General features: G+C 36.0%; 2 protein-coding genes across 2 annotated transcripts; one reads left to right on the top strand and one right to left on the bottom strand.

The window, feature by feature from the left end:
- Positions 1-883: 883 nt before the first annotated feature.
- On the bottom strand, positions 884-4,958 carry LOC113755168 (WRKY transcription factor 55). The gene is made up of 3 exons (XM_027299231.1): positions 4,480-4,958; positions 2,330-2,467; positions 884-1,516 (listed from the first exon to the last, which is right to left on the bottom strand). The coding sequence occupies exons 1-3, from the start codon at positions 4,956-4,958 to the stop codon at positions 988-990; spliced, it is 1,146 nt and encodes a 381-aa protein (XP_027155032.1). The 3' UTR covers positions 884-987.
- A 4,762-nt stretch (positions 4,959-9,720) lies between these two features.
- Positions 9,721-22,151, top strand: LOC113762057 (probable inactive serine/threonine-protein kinase scy1). The gene is made up of 21 exons (XM_027305302.1): positions 9,721-10,002; positions 10,648-10,746; positions 12,435-12,586; positions 12,945-13,017; positions 13,501-13,623; positions 14,063-14,171; positions 14,512-14,591; positions 14,822-14,903; positions 15,220-15,359; positions 15,446-15,556; positions 15,675-15,791; positions 15,896-15,985; positions 16,643-16,696; positions 16,848-16,922; positions 17,149-17,224; positions 17,421-17,520; positions 19,065-19,134; positions 19,705-19,778; positions 20,487-20,593; positions 21,012-21,260; positions 21,536-22,151. Exons 1-21 carry the CDS (start codon positions 9,877-9,879, stop codon positions 21,904-21,906), a joined length of 2,478 nt encoding a protein of 825 aa, XP_027161103.1. The 5' UTR covers positions 9,721-9,876; the 3' UTR covers positions 21,907-22,151.
- The last annotated feature ends 986 nt before the right edge of the window (positions 22,152-23,137 follow it).

The raw sequence follows: 23,137 nt of genomic DNA on the forward strand, positions 1-23,137 counted from the left end.
CGGCTCCTTTTATGGTTGAGGTTTATCAATTTCCTTTTTTTTTTTTTTGGGCAACTTCATAACTAGATTCACTTCAAGAAAAATGTCTGATGTCGGATTGTTAAGTGTAATTATATTGTGAAGTTTTCTAAAGAAACCTAGTAGATTTAGAAGTGGAAGAGCATAATACTATTCAACAAAAAGAATATTAGGTTGTGTTTGGATTGTATTTTTTATGATTTTTCATGAAAAAAATACTGTAGCGATTTGATGTATGTGAAAAAAAAGGTAATAGGAAAATGTGATCACGGAAAATGACGTAATTTTTCGACGAAAAACGGTAATCCAGACAAAGCTTAGAATTCAACGATCCTTGGATTTGTAGTTTGGGGCACAAGATTTGCCGACTGCAAAGAAGATCAAAGTGATGCGATGCATTTTTGTCCTACATTCTATGGAGTGTCAAATCAATACTAGATTTTTTTTTCATTTGGTAGGGGGGTGGTAGAAAATTATAAATAGTCGCGTGGTGATTAAATTACTGCAATTGCATGATTAATGTACAGCTTCCGTGCCCTGTATGCAATTTCATGTAGTCCCTTTTCATATTTGCTGCCGTCAGAAAATGGGAGAACTCCAAAATTATTGAGGAACCTAATATTGATTTGCTAGCTAGTATTAATTGGTACACAAATTAATCAAGTAGGGAAAATTTTGGAACTCCAACGGGATAATTTCCCATTGTAACATTAAATTATACAAGTAGGGAAAATTCTGTATATCCTGCTTGAACAGCCTCCTCCTCCTCCTCCTCCTGCTGTGTTGCAATCGAGGATTCTTCAATCTTGCATCGTACAATTAAAAAGAAAAAAAAATTTTATTCCGTACTTAGACGGGGCCTAGACTAGAGTGTGAATCTTCTTGATCAATTAGATGCTTAATTAGGTTGTTACCCGGTACTTAAAACCTTAAAACCAAACCACGAGAGATGAATCAATGAGTTAATGATTAATTTTTCTTGTCTGCTGAATCCGGCCATTTGTCATCCATGGAAGAGAAGATGAGGTCCATGCTAGTACTGCTGCTGCTACCGGAGTTAAACATGACATCAGCCATATCTGCGACGGGGTAGTCAACATCCCTCCCGTAGCGGGAGGTGGATGGACCGGCTGCTGCGCCACCACTCGTACTGCTGCCCATGTTAACGGTGCTGCTAGTGGACCCTACTACGCCTCCCCCGGCAACAGCGAGGCCAAAGTCACTAATGGTTAGCCATTGGCTCATGGACAAGGTGGTGTTGGTGGTTGGATTCGGAAGAGAATGGATGGCAGCTGCCGTGGCTTGTTGCATCATACTGTGAGCTTCTCTTCGTTCCACCGGCAACGGTGGCGGTACAGATGGGGCCGTGGATGACAGATGGCACGTGTGGTCGCCTCGGTATGTCACTTCGAATATGTTTGGATCGTCATCCAGTCGCTGGACTAGTTTCTTGGCTGGACATTGGTACAGCTTTTGGTGGGTGCACCTGAAATAACTCCTGGAAAAGACACAATCCAAAAGTTTTACAAATTCAATCATATGTTGGTTTTCATCTTTCTTTGTCTCCTAACGAGCTGTTATGGTGCGTGTTAATTTCCAAGTAATTTACTTTCCTTCCTAGCTAGCCTGTCAAATTTCGTCTGATTAGTAACAAGCAATTAATACGAGGGGTGTCCAGCATTGATGCGATGTAATTTCGGGGTACTTTCGTTAAACAATACAACTCCAAAAAAGCATAACAGGGTAATTAATTGCATCCTAAAACCGGTCAACTCTTTAGTATTATATTCTTCAATTTGTTTTCTTGACTGACGCGTGAAAAATGCATATCTGAGTGCATGGCATGTATTTTCATCTGCTAGAAAGGGTTATTATCATTTTGTTAATAAATAAAAATATATGTCATGCATTTAATTTAATGAAAAGCAAAGTAACTTTTATTCACACGCTTCTTTTAAGGGCCGCTTGCCAATTTCACTCCACCGCGCTCTCGTGGCGGTCATATCATATGCTACAACTTAGTTCCAGCTTTATATTCAAAGGTCTTCAGCTTGGGAAAAATGCAAAATGTTCATTGACGCTTTCAAATTCAAAGAGTCAGAACATACAAGTTAGGCCTTACGTAGAAACACAGTAATCAATAAAAAACCTACTACGTTCCGGCTTTCTATTCGAAGGTCTTCCCTTCAGTATGTGAAAAATGCAAATGTCCATTGACGCTTTCAATACCAGAACTTGTGTAGAAACATAGTATAGTAGGTAATCACAAAAATGTGCTAGATTCAGTTGGCTTCTAGGATTGCGCATGTACCTTGGAAATCTAGAATTAAGAATGTCTTTCTGGCCGTATTTTCTCCATGTATAGCCATCCTCAGGTGGAATCTCGGTGTTTCCCATCTGTGGAGCAGGTACTCTCTCAACCCTTCTCTCAACACCGCCGTCCCTACACGTACATAATAAAACAAAAAATTATAAACAGATCAGAATTGAGAATCCCGTTTCCGGGTCAATTTATCTACAAGATTCTGAATATAATTTTATGCACTTGTCGTAACACAAGAGAAGCTGAAAACGAGATTATGTATATCATAGTGGGAGAACTGCAAATAACTTCATTTAAAAGGGACTATGTCATTCTCATGTTACAAGGATCCAGAACGTTTTGTGTAAACCAGTATTCAAATTTTTAGGCAAGAACAATGCTACCAAGCCAGCAAGCCTATGATCTTCCTTGTAACCAAATTTACTGCTAATGAAGCCAGAGAGGTTTAACTTAGTTAGGCCCAACAGATAGACTGCAATTATAAATTGCTATTCATATACGGTCCCCTTTCTGGTTGTCAAAGGGGTTACCAGTTCGAGCTAAATGAATAGTTTTAATCATGACTGGCATGTTTTACTATCTTGTTAGCTATTGGTATAATAAGCAAGCGACAATACTTCACTTATGATGAGATCATTTTTGTTGTCATCTTTATCTGTGAACGTAGAAAGTGCCAAAAGAAAGCAGCCAGCAATTGCATAGCTCCTACAGTAGCTCTAACCGGAGAAATCAATCTTTTCCATCCACAGGGCACGGCTAAGAATAACAAATTTGAGAGAGCAAATATTTCTGCTATTGACTCTTATATATTATAGATACTCTCATCTTAATTTACCCACCAAAGACATAAATTTTTTACTGGCACCCCTAAGTTCTCGATCAAATTGTTAGAGACTCTTCTTTTAATTGTCATATTAATGTTAATTCTCTGTGTCATGTATACAGGATATTTTCCAACACAAATTACCTAGAAACTTCTTCGCAGTTCTAGCTAACATTTAATGTGAGAAATTGTTCTTTTAATTGATACTACATTAAACGCCGATAGCTATGCCCTTATATCAGTTGGGTTATAGAGGGGAATTAATGCCATCCACCATTATGACGTGTTTTGGATGAAGGACTCCATATTTTGAGAAAATACAAGAGAAAAACTAAAGCTATGCTGGTCAACAATTTGGATTATCATCAAGCATAAAAGTTGTTTTATACGCTAAGGATGGAGGTAAATTTAGACAACTCTTAAGTGTTCTATGTGAACTAAATATATATTTAGTAGAACCAAGAATATGATGTTATTAAGTTTCAATTCACAAAAGTAAAAACATAAGTTTTCATCCGAAAAATGGCATTTGTATGTGTCCTCCTCAAAAAGAAAAACTGATTCTAGAGGAGAAATAAAGGTGTCCAATCAATCAAATTAGTCATCCCTCCTTTGATATTAGGGCTACATTTCTTGGTAACCCTCTAAAAGACATGTTTAGTGATCACGACAAAAAGTGATTTATTTAAAAAATTTTCTTGGCCCTTCAGTGTGAACATGCAACAAATCAAGTCAAGTTTTGGAATTCCTGCTTATTCCTGCTCATAGTAATCTATGTGGAAGTTCTTCAGAGCAACGGATGGGACAAATCGATTTGCTTCTAGAAAGCAAAGTGTTTTTGGACAATAGATTATTTGAGATAATTTTGTGAAGAAAACACTGTAGTACTTTTTTCATATGATGTATGCGAGATAAAAAAGTGATTAAAAAATATATTAATGATTCAAGCAAATCAATGGATAAATAAGGTATAATTATTATTTAATTCAACTATTTCAACAAATACAGATAGTGTTGTGGTAATTGAGTTGCACATGGTTAGAACTTTCACAGAAAGCAGAAACACACTCACTATGTAAATTCCAAAACAAGAGTAGCTAAATGTAAACGGATGTCAAATCAAGAATCAGTATGGGAATTGCTAGGGTTCTTTCCATTTTCCTCGCCTTTGTTAATTTATCATAAGCTACTGTTGCACGAAATGCGTATATTCCTTATATTAAAAATTAAGATATTGTGTGTGACCTCATGGGAAAACCTTCATACATGCACGGACTTTTTTGGGGCTTATGTTACGTGGTTTGAAATTTCTTACCTTTTTCGCTGTCTTTGCGAAGATGAAGCTCTACCGCCCCCGGAGGACGCGGCCTCAACTGCAGGAGGTTCAATCTCCCGGGCCCTTTCCAGAGAATGCCGCCCACCGAAACGTCCTCCACCGCCCATTTGATCAACAACCATCTCATCCAACCCCCCGCCGATGGCTCCCTTCAGCTTTGTATCATCTGGCAAAAGTTGCTGTGCGCGAAGCAAATCCATTGCTCGTGTTTGTATGCTGCTATCTCTTAGCCATTCTTGAACCCCAGAAGAAATCCCCAAAAGCTGGGATTTATGGGACTCGGGAAGAACCGCCAGTTGGGCTTTTGATATACTCTCCTTAGCTCTGCTGAAGGCCCTAATGATTTCGTCGCAAGAGCTGATGAGACTTTCGGGTTGGTTTGTCATGTTAGGTAGGCTTCCTTCGAGAGATTTAGCCATTTGACACCCTTGTAAGATCAAATCAATTGTCTCATCCATGTTTATAGTTGCATGGATTTTGTTGAGGTCTTAGTGGATGGTATATACAAGTGTTTGTATTTCCGCGTCTTAAAGTTGAGCGGCAAATGAGGTAAGTATAGAATATCGAAGGCACTTGAAGAAGATGGCGGTTTTAGTTTAGGTGAAACTCAGGGGGTTTAGTTACTATTTTAAGTATGGTTGTTGTGTGTTTCTGTGCTGCTGCCTTTTGGTAAAAGAGTGAATAATCAGAAGACATTCGTTCAAAGTATTTGCATATCTTGAACACGGTGAATTTGAAGAAGCTTAAAGAAGATGGAAACGACTGAGTCAGGTCATGGGGTCTTCGTAGCATTTTCATATTCAGCCCCTGGAGTCTACGAGAAGACTAAGCCTCATTGAAACTAACCTTTTGGACCATAAATGAATAAGAATTTTTCCCATGTTTGAATATGCGACTGCATACCGCAATTAATTATTGGATTAATTATTTACAAACCTTTTGCGGCAACTGTCTTTATTTGTAACTAAACTATATGTATGCATTATCGTACTACTACTAACCTTAAAAAAAGGAAGGATAGAAAATACAGTAGTGGGATCAGACAGTTGTAAGAAGTATGTGGTCCAAGTCGAATGTATCTTCTAAAGTGTTGACATATTGTTGTTTGGTGAGGAAAATTGAGATATTAAGTGGGGAGATGATAATACTGCTCTAGAATTTGTTGATAATGTATTTATATTTGGATTTTTTTTTTAACGAGTCTAAAATCACATCTAACTTATCATGCACGTTTAAATGTAATACATCCCCTACATTTAAATTTTTTTTTTCAAATTAATCTCATTTCTATCAAAAAATTAATTTTGAATCCCTCTTAAAATTGCAACCCGGACCCCTTAAAGGAATGTCCCAAGACACTGATTAGCCAATCCCTTTATAATTTTTTTTTGGATAAAATATCATAATTTCATTAAAATTTCAGCTAATGGCAAAAGTTACATCATCAAACATAACGTCCAAGACACTGACATTGGTTAGCCAAATGCTTTATATACATATATATATTTTATGAAACATCATAATTTCATTAAGATCTTCACCAATGGCAGAAGTTATATCATCAAACATACATATATATATTAAAAAATATATGTGAAGAATGAATACTACAAATTTAAAGAATAGATAAAAATTACACTGTAAAGTTCCAATTTTTTTTTATTTTTAAAAGGAGGTAAAATAATTGTAGCTCTACAAATATTTGTGCATGCAGTGCTGATTAACTTATTTAAGTCCAGATATTATGGTGAGATCTACCGAATAGATTCAAAAAATTTCAGATTCGATAATCAAAATGTGAAAAAAACTCAAATCTAATAAAAGAGAGATGAAAAAACTATCTAAAATTCTCACTAGGAAATACGTATTATAGATGTACGGGATTGACCTTGGCTCCTACGTTACGACCTTCTGGATTTGTGATTTGTTGGCGGTGTTGGTCGAATTCATTGGTCTTTTGCCGTAATTTGAGTGGGCTTTAAAGTTTGCAACGGGAAAATCTTCCAGTCAAAGGGATGAAAGTATAACGGTGGCACTTTTCCTAACTATTTTCTAATGCATTAAGACTAACTGTTCAAGAACGTTCCATTACCTATCTTGTACTACAACCCAAGGTTAGAGTACTCTCCATCAGGAGAATCAATTCAGATCCTGAGCAAACTCTCAGCTCCCTCTGCTTTGATTGCTAGAATTGGTATATTTAATTACCTAACTTGTCAGACCGAGGATTTGGATAAGGCAGGTCATTTTCCACTGATAAATCTCCTACGAGCTAGCAACACGATGGACTCCTCGATAGGGGTGAAAAGAAAAGGAAATAAAAAAAATTAATAGACTTATGAGGGGAAAAAAAAAAAAAAATGCCCCCAGGGGCCAGGGCTGCTGCTATTATTGTTTATTAGTATTTTTGGCACACACTGTACGCTACTTGAAAATATATTAGAATGAATTATTAAATAAAAAAAATATCGTGGAAGAGGAAGAAATGAAAATTTGAAATTGTAAAACTTCCAGATTCATTGAAAGAATGATGGGATGTTTGAAGTTTTTCAAAAGCTAAAACGGAACAAGGGTAAATACGAGATCATATAAAGTGATAGAAATTGTTAATATCACAAGCGTGCTCTTCCTTTATAAGTATAATAAATAATTAGGAAATTTTTTATTTAGACTAATTTGTACTGTAGTAGCTACTAGTTTTCACACGGTACTGAGTGTATTTGGATTGCATAGTTTTGAAATAACATAATTTACTTCATATATTTCAATCACTTTTTTACCTCACATACATCACATCATTAAAGGTGTTATAGTCATTATCTTAAATAAATCATCCAAATAAACTCCTATCCAAACAAACCCACAGAAATTACCGACAAAACTTTCCCAAATAACTCGTATACCCCACTTCGGAGTCCAGTTCATAACTTTTAGTTCCTTCATCCTTAAGGACCTCAAAAGAAGAATTTTGTACAAACAAATATGCTTTTGGGTCTCTTGCATTTGATGCATTTGATTACCCAAATTACCACAAATGCGAAGGATAAAACTGATAAGCAGCACCGGTCATTATTGCGTGTGAGATAAGCTAAGTGTTCTTTTTTACTGGAATCTGCAGCTGTCCCAAATCATGTAGACACAAAGGAAATTTGATGCATGTCTCGGGAAAGGATAGTTGGGAACTTCAGTTCCCACTTTCTCAGGACTCAGGACTTTTCTCCTTCCGACGAAAAGTCTATTATATGTGCCAAGAAAAACCCATGAATGTCCTGCTCTTCCCAATTTCCAATCATTAACGGCAGCCTATGAACATTAATTGAACTGGACTATATGCTGCAGTCTCGTTAGGGCGCCGCAACCAAGTGGCAACTGCTTTAGTATACTACTAGTATGATTTTACAGGAAAAGGAAACCCTAATGTATATGTCGAGGCTGGTAAATTTCTTTTCTTTTTTCTTTTTTCTTTTTTCTTTTTTCTTTTTTCTTTTTTCTTTTTTCTTTTTTCAATTCTCGTCTCTTTTGATTTGGAGACAATATGGTTTATGCCGTAAGCAGGTGCAAAGGGGTATTTTATGTATTTCTGTTTCATCCTCCTTGACAGGATTGTTTTTAAGAGTACTTGCTCAGTTCATCATTTTTTGCAAGTCTTCGAAAATACTTGTGTTCACTGTGGCATTTATCTCATAAACCTCAATCCCTACTTTAAGAATCTCGCAACTTGATGTTAATGATAGCTATGTCTAGGGGTGCAAACGAATCGAGTCGCTTGAACTTAAGCTGGTCGAGTCTAAATCGAGATCAAAATATTAAACTCGTTAGCTCGCGAGTCGGTTCGCGAACTCGCATATATATATATATATATATACACATATATCATTTGAATAGTAAAATTACATATATATCTTTAATATTTTATTATTTGTTAAAAAAAATATTATTTTATTTATTTTTTAAAAAATAAAATATATTTTTTTTTTATTTTTTCGAGCTCGAGCTTCAAAATTATCAGCTCGTCGAGCTCGAGTTCGATAAAACTAAGTTAAGACTCGGCTCGATTAGATCAAAACTCGACTTGACTCGATTCGTTTGCAACCCTAACTATGTCACATAATTGGATTGGAGAACATTTTCTCCATTTTTACTCGTGTAGAGATTTCTATACAAGATTGCTTGCAATCTCGAATTTTCAACAAAATTAGCCGACTGTGGTTTCTTTTGAACATGGCTGGTTCAGTTTAACTTTTTATCTGCTTTTGATTAACCGGCCAGTCCTGTACTTGATTAGATCAAGTTGATCAATCGTTCGTCTCTTCTAAGTGTTTCTGGGTGGTGATTGATTTGATTCCCTTTTAAAATAAAGTATTCAATACTGTTGAATATTAATTAATAGCTAGGCTAAATGTATTTGAACCGAATATGCTGGCTCTTTATTCTAAATCTTTAACTTACCTACTTTGTCCTCAAGCAATTTATGAAAACTTCATTAACAGATCCTTTAAGTGAGCTAATTAAGGTGCAAGATAGTTGGTGGTATTGAAACTATTACAAAGTTAACAAATATGAGTAGATCACTGCATGAAAAAACACGAAAACTAGTCTAATTACTTTAAACATACAATATATGTAAGCAATAGATAGAAACATGGAATTTTCTAAAAAAGTCAGAAAGTGAATTGTCTTTTAATTTATGTCTATCGTATATATAAGTCAGTGTATTTCAGATAGAGTAGAATTTTTTTTAGACATGATAAGTTGTCATATTTTTCAGATAAAATCACCGTATAATCTACTTGCAGTCATATTTTATGTACAAAAATATTGGATCCCACTTTTTTAGTGCTAATAATGAATATGGCTTAGGTCCAATGACTCCAATCCTACTTTTTGAGGAAAAAAATGAATATAGTTCAAGTCAAATCATATTTTTTAGAATCGAAAATAAATATAAATAGGGTTATCTATTTAGCTATAAATAGAATATAATCATTTTGCTCATAAAAAACTATCATTTGTCAGTCACATAATAAATTTAAGATAAAAAAGTGGTCGAAAATCTAGATTGGTATAAAAATTTATCGATTTAATTTTATGAGGGATACAAAGTCGCTATTTTTTTTAAATGTGAAGTTGTAATATTTTAAGTCGGTGAATTTCAATATTTTTTGAAATAAAATAAGTTGATCGAAGGCGCACCATCCGCCGTAGGTCGCGAAACACCCGATCTAAGCAGCATATCAAAATTACCGGTTTTCGTCCGGTTCTGTTAATCCCGCTTTCTCCCCTGTTCCGGACTCTGTCCGTATATCCACAGCCCCCAGCCCTCTTTCCCGAACTCGAGGAAAGATAGATATATAGATCGCAGAAAGTAGAGAAAAGATGTTGAAATTCTTGAAAGGAGTGGTGGTCGGATCTGGTACAGGCCCTAAAGATCTGCCGTACAACATCGGCGAACCTTATTCCTCTGCTTGGGGTTCTTGGGTTCACTTTCGCGGCACTTCCAAGGTCCAATTTCCTCTTCCTTTCCATTACCATTTTATTGGATCATATTTCACGCTACTATATATTCCTAGGTATCTGCTTGCGTGATCTTTTTTTTTGTTTTCCGGTTACTTTAGTTTCTACTTTACATTAGTCAATTTGTGATCTCAGATGTTTTTACTCATATCTTCTAGGGTTTTGGTTTGATCTCTCTTAATTTCTCTGTATTTGGTATTATTGCTTGGAATCTGAATGTTAAATCATGGCTCGATTTTTTATTAGTCTAGGTGAGAATTATGAAGAAGGTGCTGAGATTTGTTGATAATAGTCTGTGTTAGTCTAGATATGTCGGTTTCTGCTAGCCATTTCCAGTTAATAGAGATGATTACGGAATGTTAAGGCCTTTCTCTCTCAGTTTGTCTTTCATGAGTTCTCTTTTCCATGAGCAATTGTCTTCGACCTTTGCCTGAGGTTGGTAGTCTGTACTTGGGGAAACTGACTGTACGCACCTGGATGTGTAAATTGGTGGCCTATCATTGTACTGAGTCATATATGTGCGATGCCAAAGTCTTGTGTAATTTTTTTTAAGCTTTAGCTACAGTTGGTGTTTGTTGATGTTGATAAGCTTCTGGTTATTCTTTTCAAGTATTTGGTCTCTGAATCTAACAGGACGACGGGGCTCCCGTGTCAATATTTTCTCTTCAAGGAAATAATGCAAATGATGGGCATTTGGCTGCTGGTCGCAATGGTGTCAAGCGATTACGTACGGTATGTCTTAATGATATGTTTCAGTGTGCATTTTCAGTTCTCTGGTTTGATTAATAATGCAAAGTTGAACTTCCTATTATGGAGTTAAGGTTCTTATAAAGACATTTGATCTTCTGTTGACATTCATTATTTAGTGTCTTTTAATCTGTAACCAAATTATGATTATGGCAGTATTTCCTTCTGCTCTCTGATATTGTTTCTCATGGAAAACTTGGCAAGAATATTTTAACAGTAAAAAATGCTTACTCCCACTCTTCCCAATCAAATAGGAATGTGATTTTATGGGCATGTCAAGGACAAAATGAGCTGTTTGAACTTTGATATCAACTGTAATAACTGGTTTAGGTGGAAGGTAACAATGGTTAGTTTGCTTTTGTTAACCTTTTACCTGATGCTTTGGGTTCCTTTTTTTCATAGTACATCTGATTTCATTCAGTTGATATTCAACCTGATATAATCTTACAAATTTCAAATTGTCATGTTGATGCAGCCAGTGATTTTGGTTTTTGTAGTCTCCTTTAGACTGGTTGTAATGGTATTGCATACTGTTGATGCAAAGATGCCAAACATTTTTAGTTGATTCTTTCTGTTTCTGTTTTAATGATATAAACTTCAAAAGCAGCTTATTGTCCATCCATAATATGCATACTTTCATCTTCACATTTTGGGCGCTGTTTCAATTCCTAGTTCAATTTTCTTATTTTTTTATTTTGCCTTGCCCTCATTTGAAAGCAGGTGTATTGGTGGAGCTGGATTACATCTACTATCTTTGTTTTATTATAGCTCTTATTTATTTGCTAAGTAAAAATCAGTAGTGAATATTTTAAGCAACTGAAGAAATTTTCCAATAGAGCAATTATGCGAACCAACAATTGGAAAACATACTTTCATATCTGTGAAAGAAAACACTGTACGCATCTTTCCCCAATTGAGTCTTGTCTTTTGAATGAAAATGACATTGCTGCTGACAGCATGTCAGTGCTGTGCAAATTTATTAGAAATTGCTCTTATTTCCAACAACATTGACGATTGAAAACTAAGTTTCTTCTTTAGTGATACATTAGTTCATAGAACTCTCTTCTCTATATAGTGTTGATTGAGGCAAATTATGCACAAGTATTTTAGGCTATATTCTTCAGTAGATATGTGCTTTTGCGGCAGCACTGGTATCTGCATGGGTTGAGATCAGAGTCGCTAAGATGAGGGTAGGCAGTTAATTATATGCATGTAGTATCACATAGCAGGAAACTAGCACATAGGTTTTGGGTCTTAGTCTACTCCTGTTCTAATAAAAAGCCTTCAGACGAGGAGTTATTTGCTGGAATCTGACTGAAGTCAAATTCTTCTTCTTTCAGAAGTTTTGTGTTTAAATGAGGATTTATGTACTTGTCTGTGGACTTATGCATCAGAAGAGAGAAGCTGAGAAAAAGCAATAGGTCTTTTGGTGGAAATTGTCTACTGTCTAATCCCATTCATCTATTTTGCCAATGTTGGTGCTTGTTTTATAGTCATACATTAGAAAAGTGATGGATATGTTTCTGGAGGTGGAAGAAACCGCACCAAATGTTGCTATTGACTATAAGTAATGTTGTAAATTTTCAGAAGATTCTTTCTACCTTGAGTTTTTTGCCTGCATAGGATCTAAGGTGTGTAGAGCTATAATCTACTTCTGTTTACTTCTCTTTCAGGTCCGGCATCCAAATATTCTATCATTTCTTCACAGCTCCGAGGCTGAGACTGTTGATGGTTCTACCACTAAGGTTACCATCTACATAGTCACGGAGCCTGTAATGCCCCTGTCAGAGAAGATCAAGGAATTAGCATTAAAAGGTAGCCAAAGGTATATATTTTAATGCGGCTGATTAATGCCTGTTTCTTGTTACATTTTCAATGCCTAGAGGTACAGGTGTTCATCATTTCCAATCGCATGATTTCTTTTATGGTCATTTTTATGCTTTTCATGCTGCTTGCCTGTAGTTGTTTATATTGTCTCTGAATATCAGGTATCATCTGACTTTCAGTTTCTATTTGCACTTTGTAACACTTCTATGAGGACCAAATACTTGTCCTTTGTCTTCTAACCTCTAGACTATTCACTATTAATTCTTCTACTGCATAGCAGACAGAATGCTTGTTTGATTTTAATAACTTGTTTACAAGTCTTTTATTGGTATACTTTTACCTTAATCTGTTGGCAGAGATGAATATTTTGCGTGGGGGCTGCACCGGATAGCTAAAGCTGTTAGCTTCTTGAATAATGACTGCAAATTAGTAAGTATATGTACACATTGCTTGAAGTTTTCCTCTTATTTCCCCTGTAAATATTTGTTTCAAGTTGAACTGCTTGATGCAAATTAAATTGACCTGCTGATAAGTGATAACTTGGCCATCTTTTGCACTATACTTTACCTTTGTGTTTCAGATATCCTTGATTTTAATTAAGTATATGATCAGTCTTTAAGCCTTATTAGGGAGAGTTTTTTTCAATTTGCTTAGCTTTCTGCACATGCATCGAAGCGTTTTACTGTTTTCTTGGAACTCGAAAATTCTGTTTTCAGACATGCACAGAAAGCTGGCGTTTTTATGATTTGGAGGATTAGATATCATCTTTTGTAATATAAGAACTTGTAAAAACTGCTGCTGTGGTTCCCGTGGATGCTTTTCAATTTATTTCTTATCTGTTGTCCTAACTGAGATTCTTGTTTTGGTGTCTTCTATAAGTTCTCATTTTTAACTGTTTTCCTGTCGGTGCAGGTTCATGGTAATGTTTGTATGGCTAGTGTTGTTGTTACAGAAACTTTGGACTGGAAACTGCATGCCTTCGATGTTCTTTCTGAGTTTGATGGGAGTAATGAAATTTCTACTGGACCAATGCTGGTATGTGATGGGCTTGAATGAAGATAATTGGTTACAGTATAATTTTGTATCTTCTTTATTATATTAGTAATATATGCACTCAGAATTGCTTCAGATGGTATCCAGTCTATGGGTAATTTATTAGAGGATACCAATAGCAACTATAAAATCACCATAAGGATTAATTCATGTCAATTGTAGACTACTAAAGCAATAATTGAGGAATCATGTATCCCAATTTTTTGTTTGGGTCAACTTGATCCAAACAGTTATATGGTTATACATTTTGGTGCAGCTTTTTAATATTCTTTTCTTGTTAGCAGTTGTCCACTTTAAGGATATTTTCAAATTTGGCCAAACTTGCTATTTCATGTGACTATTAACTCGTTTTAATTGCTTGTACATATGTGAGATTTGTGTATAAATGTTTTCATAGTGATTTTTATTCATTTTTGTATAGCAATATGAGTGGCTTATTGGTTCACAATACAAACCAATGGAGTTGCAAAAGTCTGACTGGGCAACAATCAGAAAATCTCCGCCTTGGGCTCTTGATTCTTGGGGTCTGGGTAAGTACTTTCCCTGCTTCTCAGCAATTAAACAGCTTTGAGATTGGTAAAGGACATAAAAATTCGGAGTTGGCTTTAATGTTAGAGAACCTCTTTCTCTTGAAATGGTAATTTTGTAAAGCTTCTACTGTCATCAGACTGATTTTTTTGACCACTTCTTAGTTCTGGTGGACAAAGAAGTTATCTTAAAAGTAGTTTTCAGCTTTTTGTTGCATCTTAAAAATAGTTATCATCCCATTTGCTGTTTGACTAATCTTAGACAGGTTTTTGTTATCTGTACCTCTTTGTTTCTAATTGCAATTCATTCTTCTTCCTTCCTTCTTTTTATTTTTTGGACTAGGCTGTTTTATTTATGAACTCTTTTCTGGTACAAAGTTGGGTAAACAAGATGAGCTGCGTAACACTGCTTCAATTCCAAAGGTAAATCACTTCAAATATGATTCTATGATTTTCTGTCAAATATGATTCTATGATTTTCTGTGATGCTTCCAAATTTCCTTGATACTCTACTTAGTTTTTTTCTGTCCCTTTTTATGGCTACATCTAACCTATTGGATGGTTGCTATTTGGAAATTGTGCATAGGTTGCTTAAACTTCCTGTGATTTGAATTTTTTTTTTCATATGCTATTCTTATTTTCCTTTCTCACAGTCTCTACTTCCAGATTATCAGCGGCTTTTGAGTTCTGCACCCTCTCGCAGGTTAAATGCATCCAAGCTTCTGGAGAATAGTGGTTGGTCTCCATTTTCTGCTTCACCCTCAGTCTGTCTCTAATAATTTGATTCCAATTTTTAAATTAATATTCTTACACATTTCTACTGGCTATGAATTGAAAAAAAACCTAGGAGGAGTGATTCTTGTGTTAAGTTTACAATTAGATAGGCAAAGTAGGTTAAAACGAAAGTGGATATAAGGGTAGTTTATTGCTGTACTGGAATATAGTTAGCATCATTTTTGGAATATTTGATCATTGTGATGTAAATCTTCAGTATTACAATTTTTTTCATGGATTTATCCACTCTCAGAAGTGCTACTTGTTCTCTTTGCAGAATATTTCCAGAACAAGTTGGTCGAGACTATACATTTCATGGAAATTCTTAATCTGAAGGATAGCGTTGAAAAGGATACGTTTTTCCGTAAGCTTCCTAATTTGGCAGAGCAGCTTCCTCGTGAAATTGTCTTAAAAAAGGTATTGGAAGCATTTTATTGGTTTCATTCAGATCCCGTTTATGGGCTTTCTTTGGAATTTATCGTATTATTTTTTGGTTCCTGTAGTTGCTTCCTTTACTGGCTTCAGCTTTAGAGTTTGGTTCTGCCGCTGCACCTGCTTTGACAGCATTCCTGAAAATGGGATCCTGGCTTTCTACCGAAGAATTTAGTTCCAAGGTTGCACTCTTATTATCTTTGTTGTAACTTGTTGCCTTGTGCTCACATTTCTTTGCACTGTCCTCTGCATACCAGCTTGTAGATCTCGTCAGTTTAATTCTCCTGGTTTGAATTGTAGGTTGTACCAACGGTTGTTAAACTATTTGCCTCTAATGACCGAGCAATTAGAGTTGGACTATTGCAGCATATTGATCAATATGGGGAATCATTATCTACACAAATTGTTGATGAACAAGTATGGCATGAGTAATTTGATTATCCTCCTTCCGTCAATAGCAACATGATTTATTCTTGCAGTAAATCTGAAAGTGTAATTTGCTGACAAATTTTCTTGGTCAGGTTTATCCTCATGTGGCTACTGGCTTCTCTGATACCTCTGCTTTTTTAAGGGAATTGACACTTAAATCTATGCTAATTCTGGCTCCAAAGGTATGTCATAGCTTGAATTTCCTGCCGTAATTACAACTAAATTGATTTTAGCCTCTTATACTGCCCACTTTTGACACTTGAGATGTCTGTATTTAGTCCTTTAAATAATTACTGAAATAGTTGCACGCTAGTAACCTTTTATGTCTGGAATTAAGAGACTTTTTTCTCCCCCCAACAACAAAACAAAACAAAAAAAAGGTGTTGTAAGCAACAGTATGCAATCCACAATAATAGGTAGATTTCTTAATAGCTTTTATTTCAATTAATAACTAGTTGTAATGTGTTTCATAATCATGAGAATATTAATCATGTGTTTGAATTGATAGTGTAAGATTTTTACCCTGGAATACTGAAAATTGTTTGTCTATTCTTTACTGATGTTTGTTGGTCTGACCAATTTTGCATTTGAACTCTTTTCATTCCAGAGTAGATAGATATTGAATAGCTGCAAAGGAAGTTATGATCATGTTGGGTGGATTAACATGCTTAATATTAGCACAGTTTCCATAAACTTGTTTAGTTGACTACTTGTTCAAGGCTCTAGAGAGTACAATTTAGTTCTTTGATAGCAAATGTTTCTAACAGCAGAAAGTGTGCTTAATTTGAAAATTGGTGTGTAAAAGATTTCTTATACTTTTTATGGTTCTTTATATGCAGCTATCTCATCGCACCATCTCAGGATCCTTGCTGAAGTATCTGTCAAAGCTACAGGTATTTCAAAAGCATGACTATTTGAGTTATAGTTTGCTTCTCCTATGCTTTCTCCTTGGTGGTTATAGATGTGTCTTAGCTTCATGTGGAATCATTTTTTCTTGTTTATGCCCTTGGTGGCTTGTTTCTTAATCTTTCGGAACTGATGAAGGTTGACGAAGAACCAGCGATCAGAACGAATACTACCATACTGCTTGGAAACATTGCCAGCTATCTCAATGAAGGGGTCAGTTAAGAGTTGCTATGATTTTTTGTTGTGGTTGAAAATCTTTATATTTGTTTGTAGTAGATATGATTGATCTTGGTTTTGCTGGTAGACTTCTATGAAGACATGAATTTGTTTTCCCATTAACAAAGTTGATGGCATTAATCATTACTTATTTATTTATCGGGCACATTTTTGGGCTGTTTAGTATATGAAATGCTCTTTCTGATGGATTGACTTGTCACAGACGAGGAAAAGAGTTCTGATAAATGCCTTTACAGTTCGTGCTTTGCATGACACATTTTCACCAGCCCGAGGAGCAGGTGGAATAACTCCCTCTTATTATTATTATTATTTTGGGAAATGATATTTCTGGGCAAATTTTGGTGCTGTTCTAGTGTCCATGTCCTACCGGGTGCTGGGATTTGAATTGTTTTTCAAAATGTTGCTCTTCCTTGCCCTCTTTTTTATGTAGATGAAAATAAATGTAAATTAACAAGGAGATTTTGTGGGTGCCAGGTATCATGGCTTTATGTGCAACCAGCTCTTATTATGATGTGACTGAGATTGCAACTCGGATTTTGCCTAATATTGTTGTATTGACTATTGATCCTGACAGGTACCTTTCTTCCTTCTTATTTGTAACTATTAGCTTAGTTTTTTTTTTCCTCTATCAAATTTTATATTTGTTTGTTGAGCTGTTTCTATTGAAAATTTGATGATTATGTTGCCTTTCATACACAAATATCATTTGACTTTGACTAGTTCATGTTGAATAGACCTTGAAATTTCCAGCACTATGCAAGCTAATCTAGCATCTTGACTTGGAAGAGCATATTATGCAGCCTAGACATAATGTTGTAGAAGAGGCAATCTCTTTTAAGATCTCTTGTTTGATAATATGTAGAATTATGTTTATGATAGTGTGTTCTTTCCATCTGCCTTATAACCTTTTACTTGGGAAGACTGATAGCTGCTGTTTTAAGATAATGGACTACCCAATATTAGGTGGGATTTCTGTTTCCTTGTCATTTATAATTTATGGCAATTCTTGAAAGGGTTACCAAATGGAAAAACAGGAATAGGAAGAAAAAATTGGAGAGAGATTAGAAGTGTCTTTTGCATGCTGAGGGAAAAAATCTTTTGAGAGGGTGGATGGTGGCAGGAACAAATTTTAAAAATGTCTTTTGCTTATGTTTCCTTCTTGTTGAGAACCAAACAAGAGGAACAAATTTTATTACTAATGTCTTTTATTTGCTAAACTTGGAGATCCATGGTTTCATTTTGAAGCGTTTCATCATTATTAGATCTCTTAGCATGCATAGGCTTATGAGAGCTGGTTGGTAGGCCTATGACTGCAAGGCTAATTAATTACTTAAGCTGACGGTGCACTAGCAATCGAATTAAAGAGTGTGTCTCTTTACTCGTCTTGACATGTAAGTTTTCCTAGTTATTCAGGACTGGAGATGGTTATTTATTTATTTATTTATATGATTTCTTTCCATTTTCTCCTGTTCTTTAGAGGACCTTAGCTTATTCTGACAGAGAGAAAGCGCTGTCGCAAAATTGGGATGAAGAAAAGTCTTTTATCAGAGTAATTGAAGTATTGACTGATAGAAGAATGATTGGATATTTTCCTTCTAGTAGGAATTCTTTTGGTGGTTAAGATGCGCTTAATGAGTGCAATCAGTGCTCTAGTTTGATGGCATGCATCTGGCTGAAATATGGAGCCAGAGCATGTAAGGACGAACATGACAGCATATGAAATGGAGGGCAACCCATATGGAATACATCTGACTGAAATATTGGAGACAATGTGTAAGGACAACTGACTTCAATAGTTCTATGACAGGATACGAAGTGGAGGTCAACCCATAAAATGATTTGAATTTTTTTTTCTGGGATTGCTATTGAACAAGCTGAACATGCAAAAAAATAGGAACCTTGAACTACTTTTATAAGGTGATTCTGGACCAACTTGCATCCTCGGAGTTCCACCTTACATAGTTTTCTGCGTGAAATCACATGCTTGAGTTGCCAACATATTTCATACTTTTTGGTGCTCATGTTCCCTGTTTCATGTATTCTTGCTTTAGTTGGTAAATGGTATTTCATACTTTATAATCATGTCTTGGAAATTGTTTATCTTTCCTTTTGGTGCAGTGATGTTCAATCAAAGGCATTCCAAGCTGTTGAGCAATTTTTGCAATTAGTTAAACAATATCTTCAAAAGGTTTGTATTATGAATTTTATTCATCTTACTTGTGTCATTTATAGATTGTGAATTGTGTCTGGGAAGAGCTCAATCGATGCAAATATTTTCCAATTCCACAAAATGTTTGATTTAGAGCACTTGTTTCACCCATTTTGTGCCATAACTCTAAGATGATCTCCTTGCCATCTGATTAAAGATTTGTTTTTTTATAGTACTACCAAACAAGCATCTGTTAACTATGTTGATGAAGATGTTAAATTTCTGCGCAAGTTCAATCTATTAGCATGCAGACATTTGGATGTGTTTTAGTCACATATCTGTCTCTACTGCCTATGTATGAGCTTGTGCCTTAAGTTACAAATGGACATCATTGTCTTAAATTTCGGGGCTTGCTTGCAGGTTTTCCACTTAGCATTCTTCCTGGCATTTATATGCACTTAACTCTTGGTTCTGCACGGTTAAATTTTAGCCTGGGATGTCGAGTCCAGCTCACAATGAAATATATGTTTCGTTGTTATTTAACCATAATGTTTTATGTTTGCATACATTTGTTGACTTGGTACTGATAGTCTCTGTGGTACTTTATAGGCTAATGCTGGGGACAACACTGGGGCAGCAAGCACTGGAATTTCACAGATTCCTGGAAATGCAGGTTTACTTGGGTATGTAAATTTTGAAGTTTGTTATTTAGTTTAATGTTTTTCCTCCATAACTTAGATTTCTTTTCATTTGTGCAGAAGCATTTCTTTTCTTTTTCTAATTTAATTTGTTAAGCAGCATCTTTGGAATTGGTGATTTTATAGGCTTGTGATGCTTGCTTAGAGCTAATCTTATTTTATAGGCCAGGTCATGATTGGCATCTTTACTTGTTATGGATTGCGAATGGCCCCTGATGTTATCTCTGTAGCTGATTTTTAATTGTGATACGGATCCAATTTTGTGAATAATTTCATGCTTGAGACTTTCTTGTGGATAGATATTTCCAAGCTTAAATGCAAGTCCTCTTGTAGCTTATTCTTTTCTGTTTGCTATTCTAGTTTTTTCATAGCTTTAGACAAGTATGGTTTCTTGATTGCCTCTTACCAGCTTTTGCTTATCACATTCTATTATACACTGATGGGGAATAATATCTTAAGAGAGTGTAATTATTTTATTTGATCTAGGAAACCTCTTTGTTTCCGTTCCTATTGAGCTGTAGCTTGCTTAGGTCATACTGGATTTCTTTTGGTCTTTATATTATTGAGAGCTTGCATTCCCTTGTGATTTTATGACGTAACATTAATATATTTTGTGTCAATGACAATGATTTCCACATGCATTTATTCATTAGGGATCTTCTGTTCACATCCAATATCACCTTTATGATGCAGATGGGCCATGAGCTCCTTGACTCTGAAAGGCAAACCTACGGAACAGGCTCATCTTCCTTCTGCAAACACAAGTGCACCTCTTAGTTCCGCCGCCTCCAATGCCTCAGGTTGGATCTCCAATAAAGATTTCTTTGGGTGATAAAAATTGCTTATATGGTTTGTCAATGCGTTTGTTGGTTTATAAGTTGATCTTTGGGAACCTCATCTGTTGTGTCATTGAAGAGAAAATGCAATAGGTTTGGAGGTTACATTGAAAATAGGGGTCGAAAGAAAGGTGCGAGTGGAAGATGCATCCAAACCAGGAGAAAAGTTGTGTGTTAGTGCACATGTAGGCCCATAAATAAAAATTGACCAGGCAAAATGAAATTGGTAGTATGTGGTTTAAGTGAGTTTGTGGGTTGTGGCAAAATTTGAGAAAGTCTAAAATTACTCTTGATTACTTAGGTGAATTTCATTTTCTAAAGCTATATGGTGGTGTTAATGTTTGACAAAAGGTCTGATGTTGATTCATGATGATCAATGCAGTGATGGAGAGTGCAAGTCTAAACCCAATGCACAAAAGTTCCAGTAGTGATACAGTGAATCAACCAGTACCAGTTTCCCCGACATCCACTGATGGATGGGGGGAACTTGAAAATGGAATTCATGAAGATCTTGAGGATGAAAAGAATGGGTGGGATGACATTGAACCACTTGACGATCCCAAACCTTCTCCAGTGCTTGCGAATATCCAAGCAGCTCAAAAGCGGCCTGTCATGCAGCCAAAGCCACAAGGTGAGGACACTTTGTCCTTGTGCATTTCTATCGTGTGCTTTTTGAGCCTAAGCTGTGTGTTAGAAGTACAAGGATGTTGATATTCACAAATTTGTCTGGTCAAGTGAATTGCCACTTTTGCACCCCAATGCAAATAAAAAGGAAAGAAAATTAACTAGTGATTGGTTTGTCTGATGTTGGTGCTGGTGAGTTTAAGAGTTATCTTTGAGCCCACATTTGGTTTTTGTATAGAATCTCATTTGTCTGTCTTATGAGCGATACTATGTTTGATTCAGTTACAAGTTTGCAACCAAAAGGCACATCAAAGACGAGCAAAGGTGAAGATGATGATTTGTGGGGTTCGATAGCTGCTCCTGCTCCAAAATCAACATCCAAACCTTTGAGCTCAACAAGAAGTGGAACGGTAGATGATGATGATGATGATCCATGGGCTTCTATTGCTGCTCCAGTGCCAAAAACTTCTTTTAAGCCTCCCAGCACAAAATCAAGTGACGCTGTAGGTGATGATGACCCTTGGGCAGCTATTGCAGCACCTCCTCCTACCACCAGAGCAAAGCCATTATCTGCTGGGAGAGGTCGAGGATCGAAGCCTGCTGCTCCAAGATTGGGTGCTCAGAGGATAAATCGAACATCATCTGGGATGTAAATTAGCAGTTCTATCATATTGCCAAAAAAAATTAAGAAATGAAAGTGGACATAGGGTGTAAGAAATGCTGAAGACAGAAAGGAGCTGTGTACATTTTTCTCTTATGGCAACTTAAGTTCAGTTGAACCATGACGAACTTTGGTAGCTAGATCAAGATGAGCTGTACTTCTAGTTTTGGAAGACATCAAATGCGATTGTAATGTCTCATTTTTTAATTGAATTACGGTATTATTTTTACTGTTCAAGAGCTTGCAATACCTAAATTTAGGATCGATACATCTCTTTCCTGGGCGAGTTGTAATGTTTTTTTAACGGCTAGATTTCGTATATTCTCAAAAAGAAAAAAAAAGTGTGTGATATTTGTTAGTATATATGGCTCTGCTAAACGCGATGGATGTTTTCAGTATTGTTAAATTGAGTAGAAGATGCTACGGCACTAACGTGCGTCGCATAATCTTTCGGTTTTGGCAATTTAGAAGTGCAAGAAAATGCGCCTGAAGATGGGGAAGTTGTGCAAGTTTCAGGAGGCAGGCAGAGAGGGGCGTGGATGTTGCAGGTACGACAAAGAGCGGAGGCGCATGCAAATTGCTATGGGGAAAGAGCTGCTGGGTTTGTACTCAATGATGGACCTTTTTACATGCATCACGTGATCTCTTTTTTTTTTTTTTTTTTTGGAAACGATAGATGCATCATGTGATCTCTCTTCAGCAGTTTTCACCCTGCTGAGAAGCGAGAAACTGACGACATTCCACTCGTAAAATTTGCGCGAAACAATAATAAATATTAACATGTGAAAAGCAGCACAACTGGTGGGGTGGGAGGTAAGGGATCAAACCTTGCCTTCCATCAAAATGCCATATTTAAGTGGCTTGTTTCCAAAAAAAAATTCAAGCGGGTGTGCTGTGCACCCATCTGGTCCGGTGGTGGTTCAGTCCCCTTCGGATTATCCCTGAACCTCCTTAGATCCGCCCCCTTCCCCTTAGTGTAGGATAGAATAGGTTTACGTTTATCGTCTCTGGAAAAAAAAAAAAAAAAAAAAGAGTGAAAAGCGGCGCAACTGTGTCTGCTATTCGTGTGTTTTAACGTTTCAGAAAAGCCCATCCTGTCATTTGGTAACTCCCAAACTGGTGTTACACAAGATTGTATTACTATTATTTTCGACGACAAAATCTTAATTGAAATATAACCACCACATAGACCCAATTATCCTAGACGAGTGAAGCTCACTTGC

Source organism: Coffea eugenioides, chromosome 2, assembly GCF_003713205.1.
Source record: "Coffea eugenioides isolate CCC68of chromosome 2, Ceug_1.0, whole genome shotgun sequence".
In the NCBI taxonomy this organism is placed as follows: domain Eukaryota; kingdom Viridiplantae; phylum Streptophyta; class Magnoliopsida; order Gentianales; family Rubiaceae; genus Coffea; species Coffea eugenioides.

Coding starts and splice junctions, on each gene's coding strand:
- LOC113755168 (XM_027299231.1), bottom strand. CDS start 4,958: ATGGATGAGACAATTGATTTGATCTTACAAGGGTGTCAAATGGCTAAA. Junction 2,468..4,479: donor TCGCAAAGACAGCGAAAAAG/GTAAGAAATTTC, acceptor TTTATTATGTAC/GTGTAGGGACGGCGGTGTTG. Junction 1,517..2,329: donor CTTAATTCTAGATTTCCAAG/GTACATGCGCAA, acceptor TGTCTTTTCCAG/GAGTTATTTCAGGTGCACCC.
- LOC113762057 (XM_027305302.1), top strand. CDS start 9,877: ATGTTGAAATTCTTGAAAGGAGTGGTGGTCGGATCTGGTACAGGCCCT. Junction 17,225..17,420: donor TTCACCAGCCCGAGGAGCAG/GTGGAATAACTC, acceptor TGTGGGTGCCAG/GTATCATGGCTTTATGTGCA. Junction 19,135..19,704: donor TTAAACAATATCTTCAAAAG/GTTTGTATTATG, acceptor GGTACTTTATAG/GCTAATGCTGGGGACAACAC.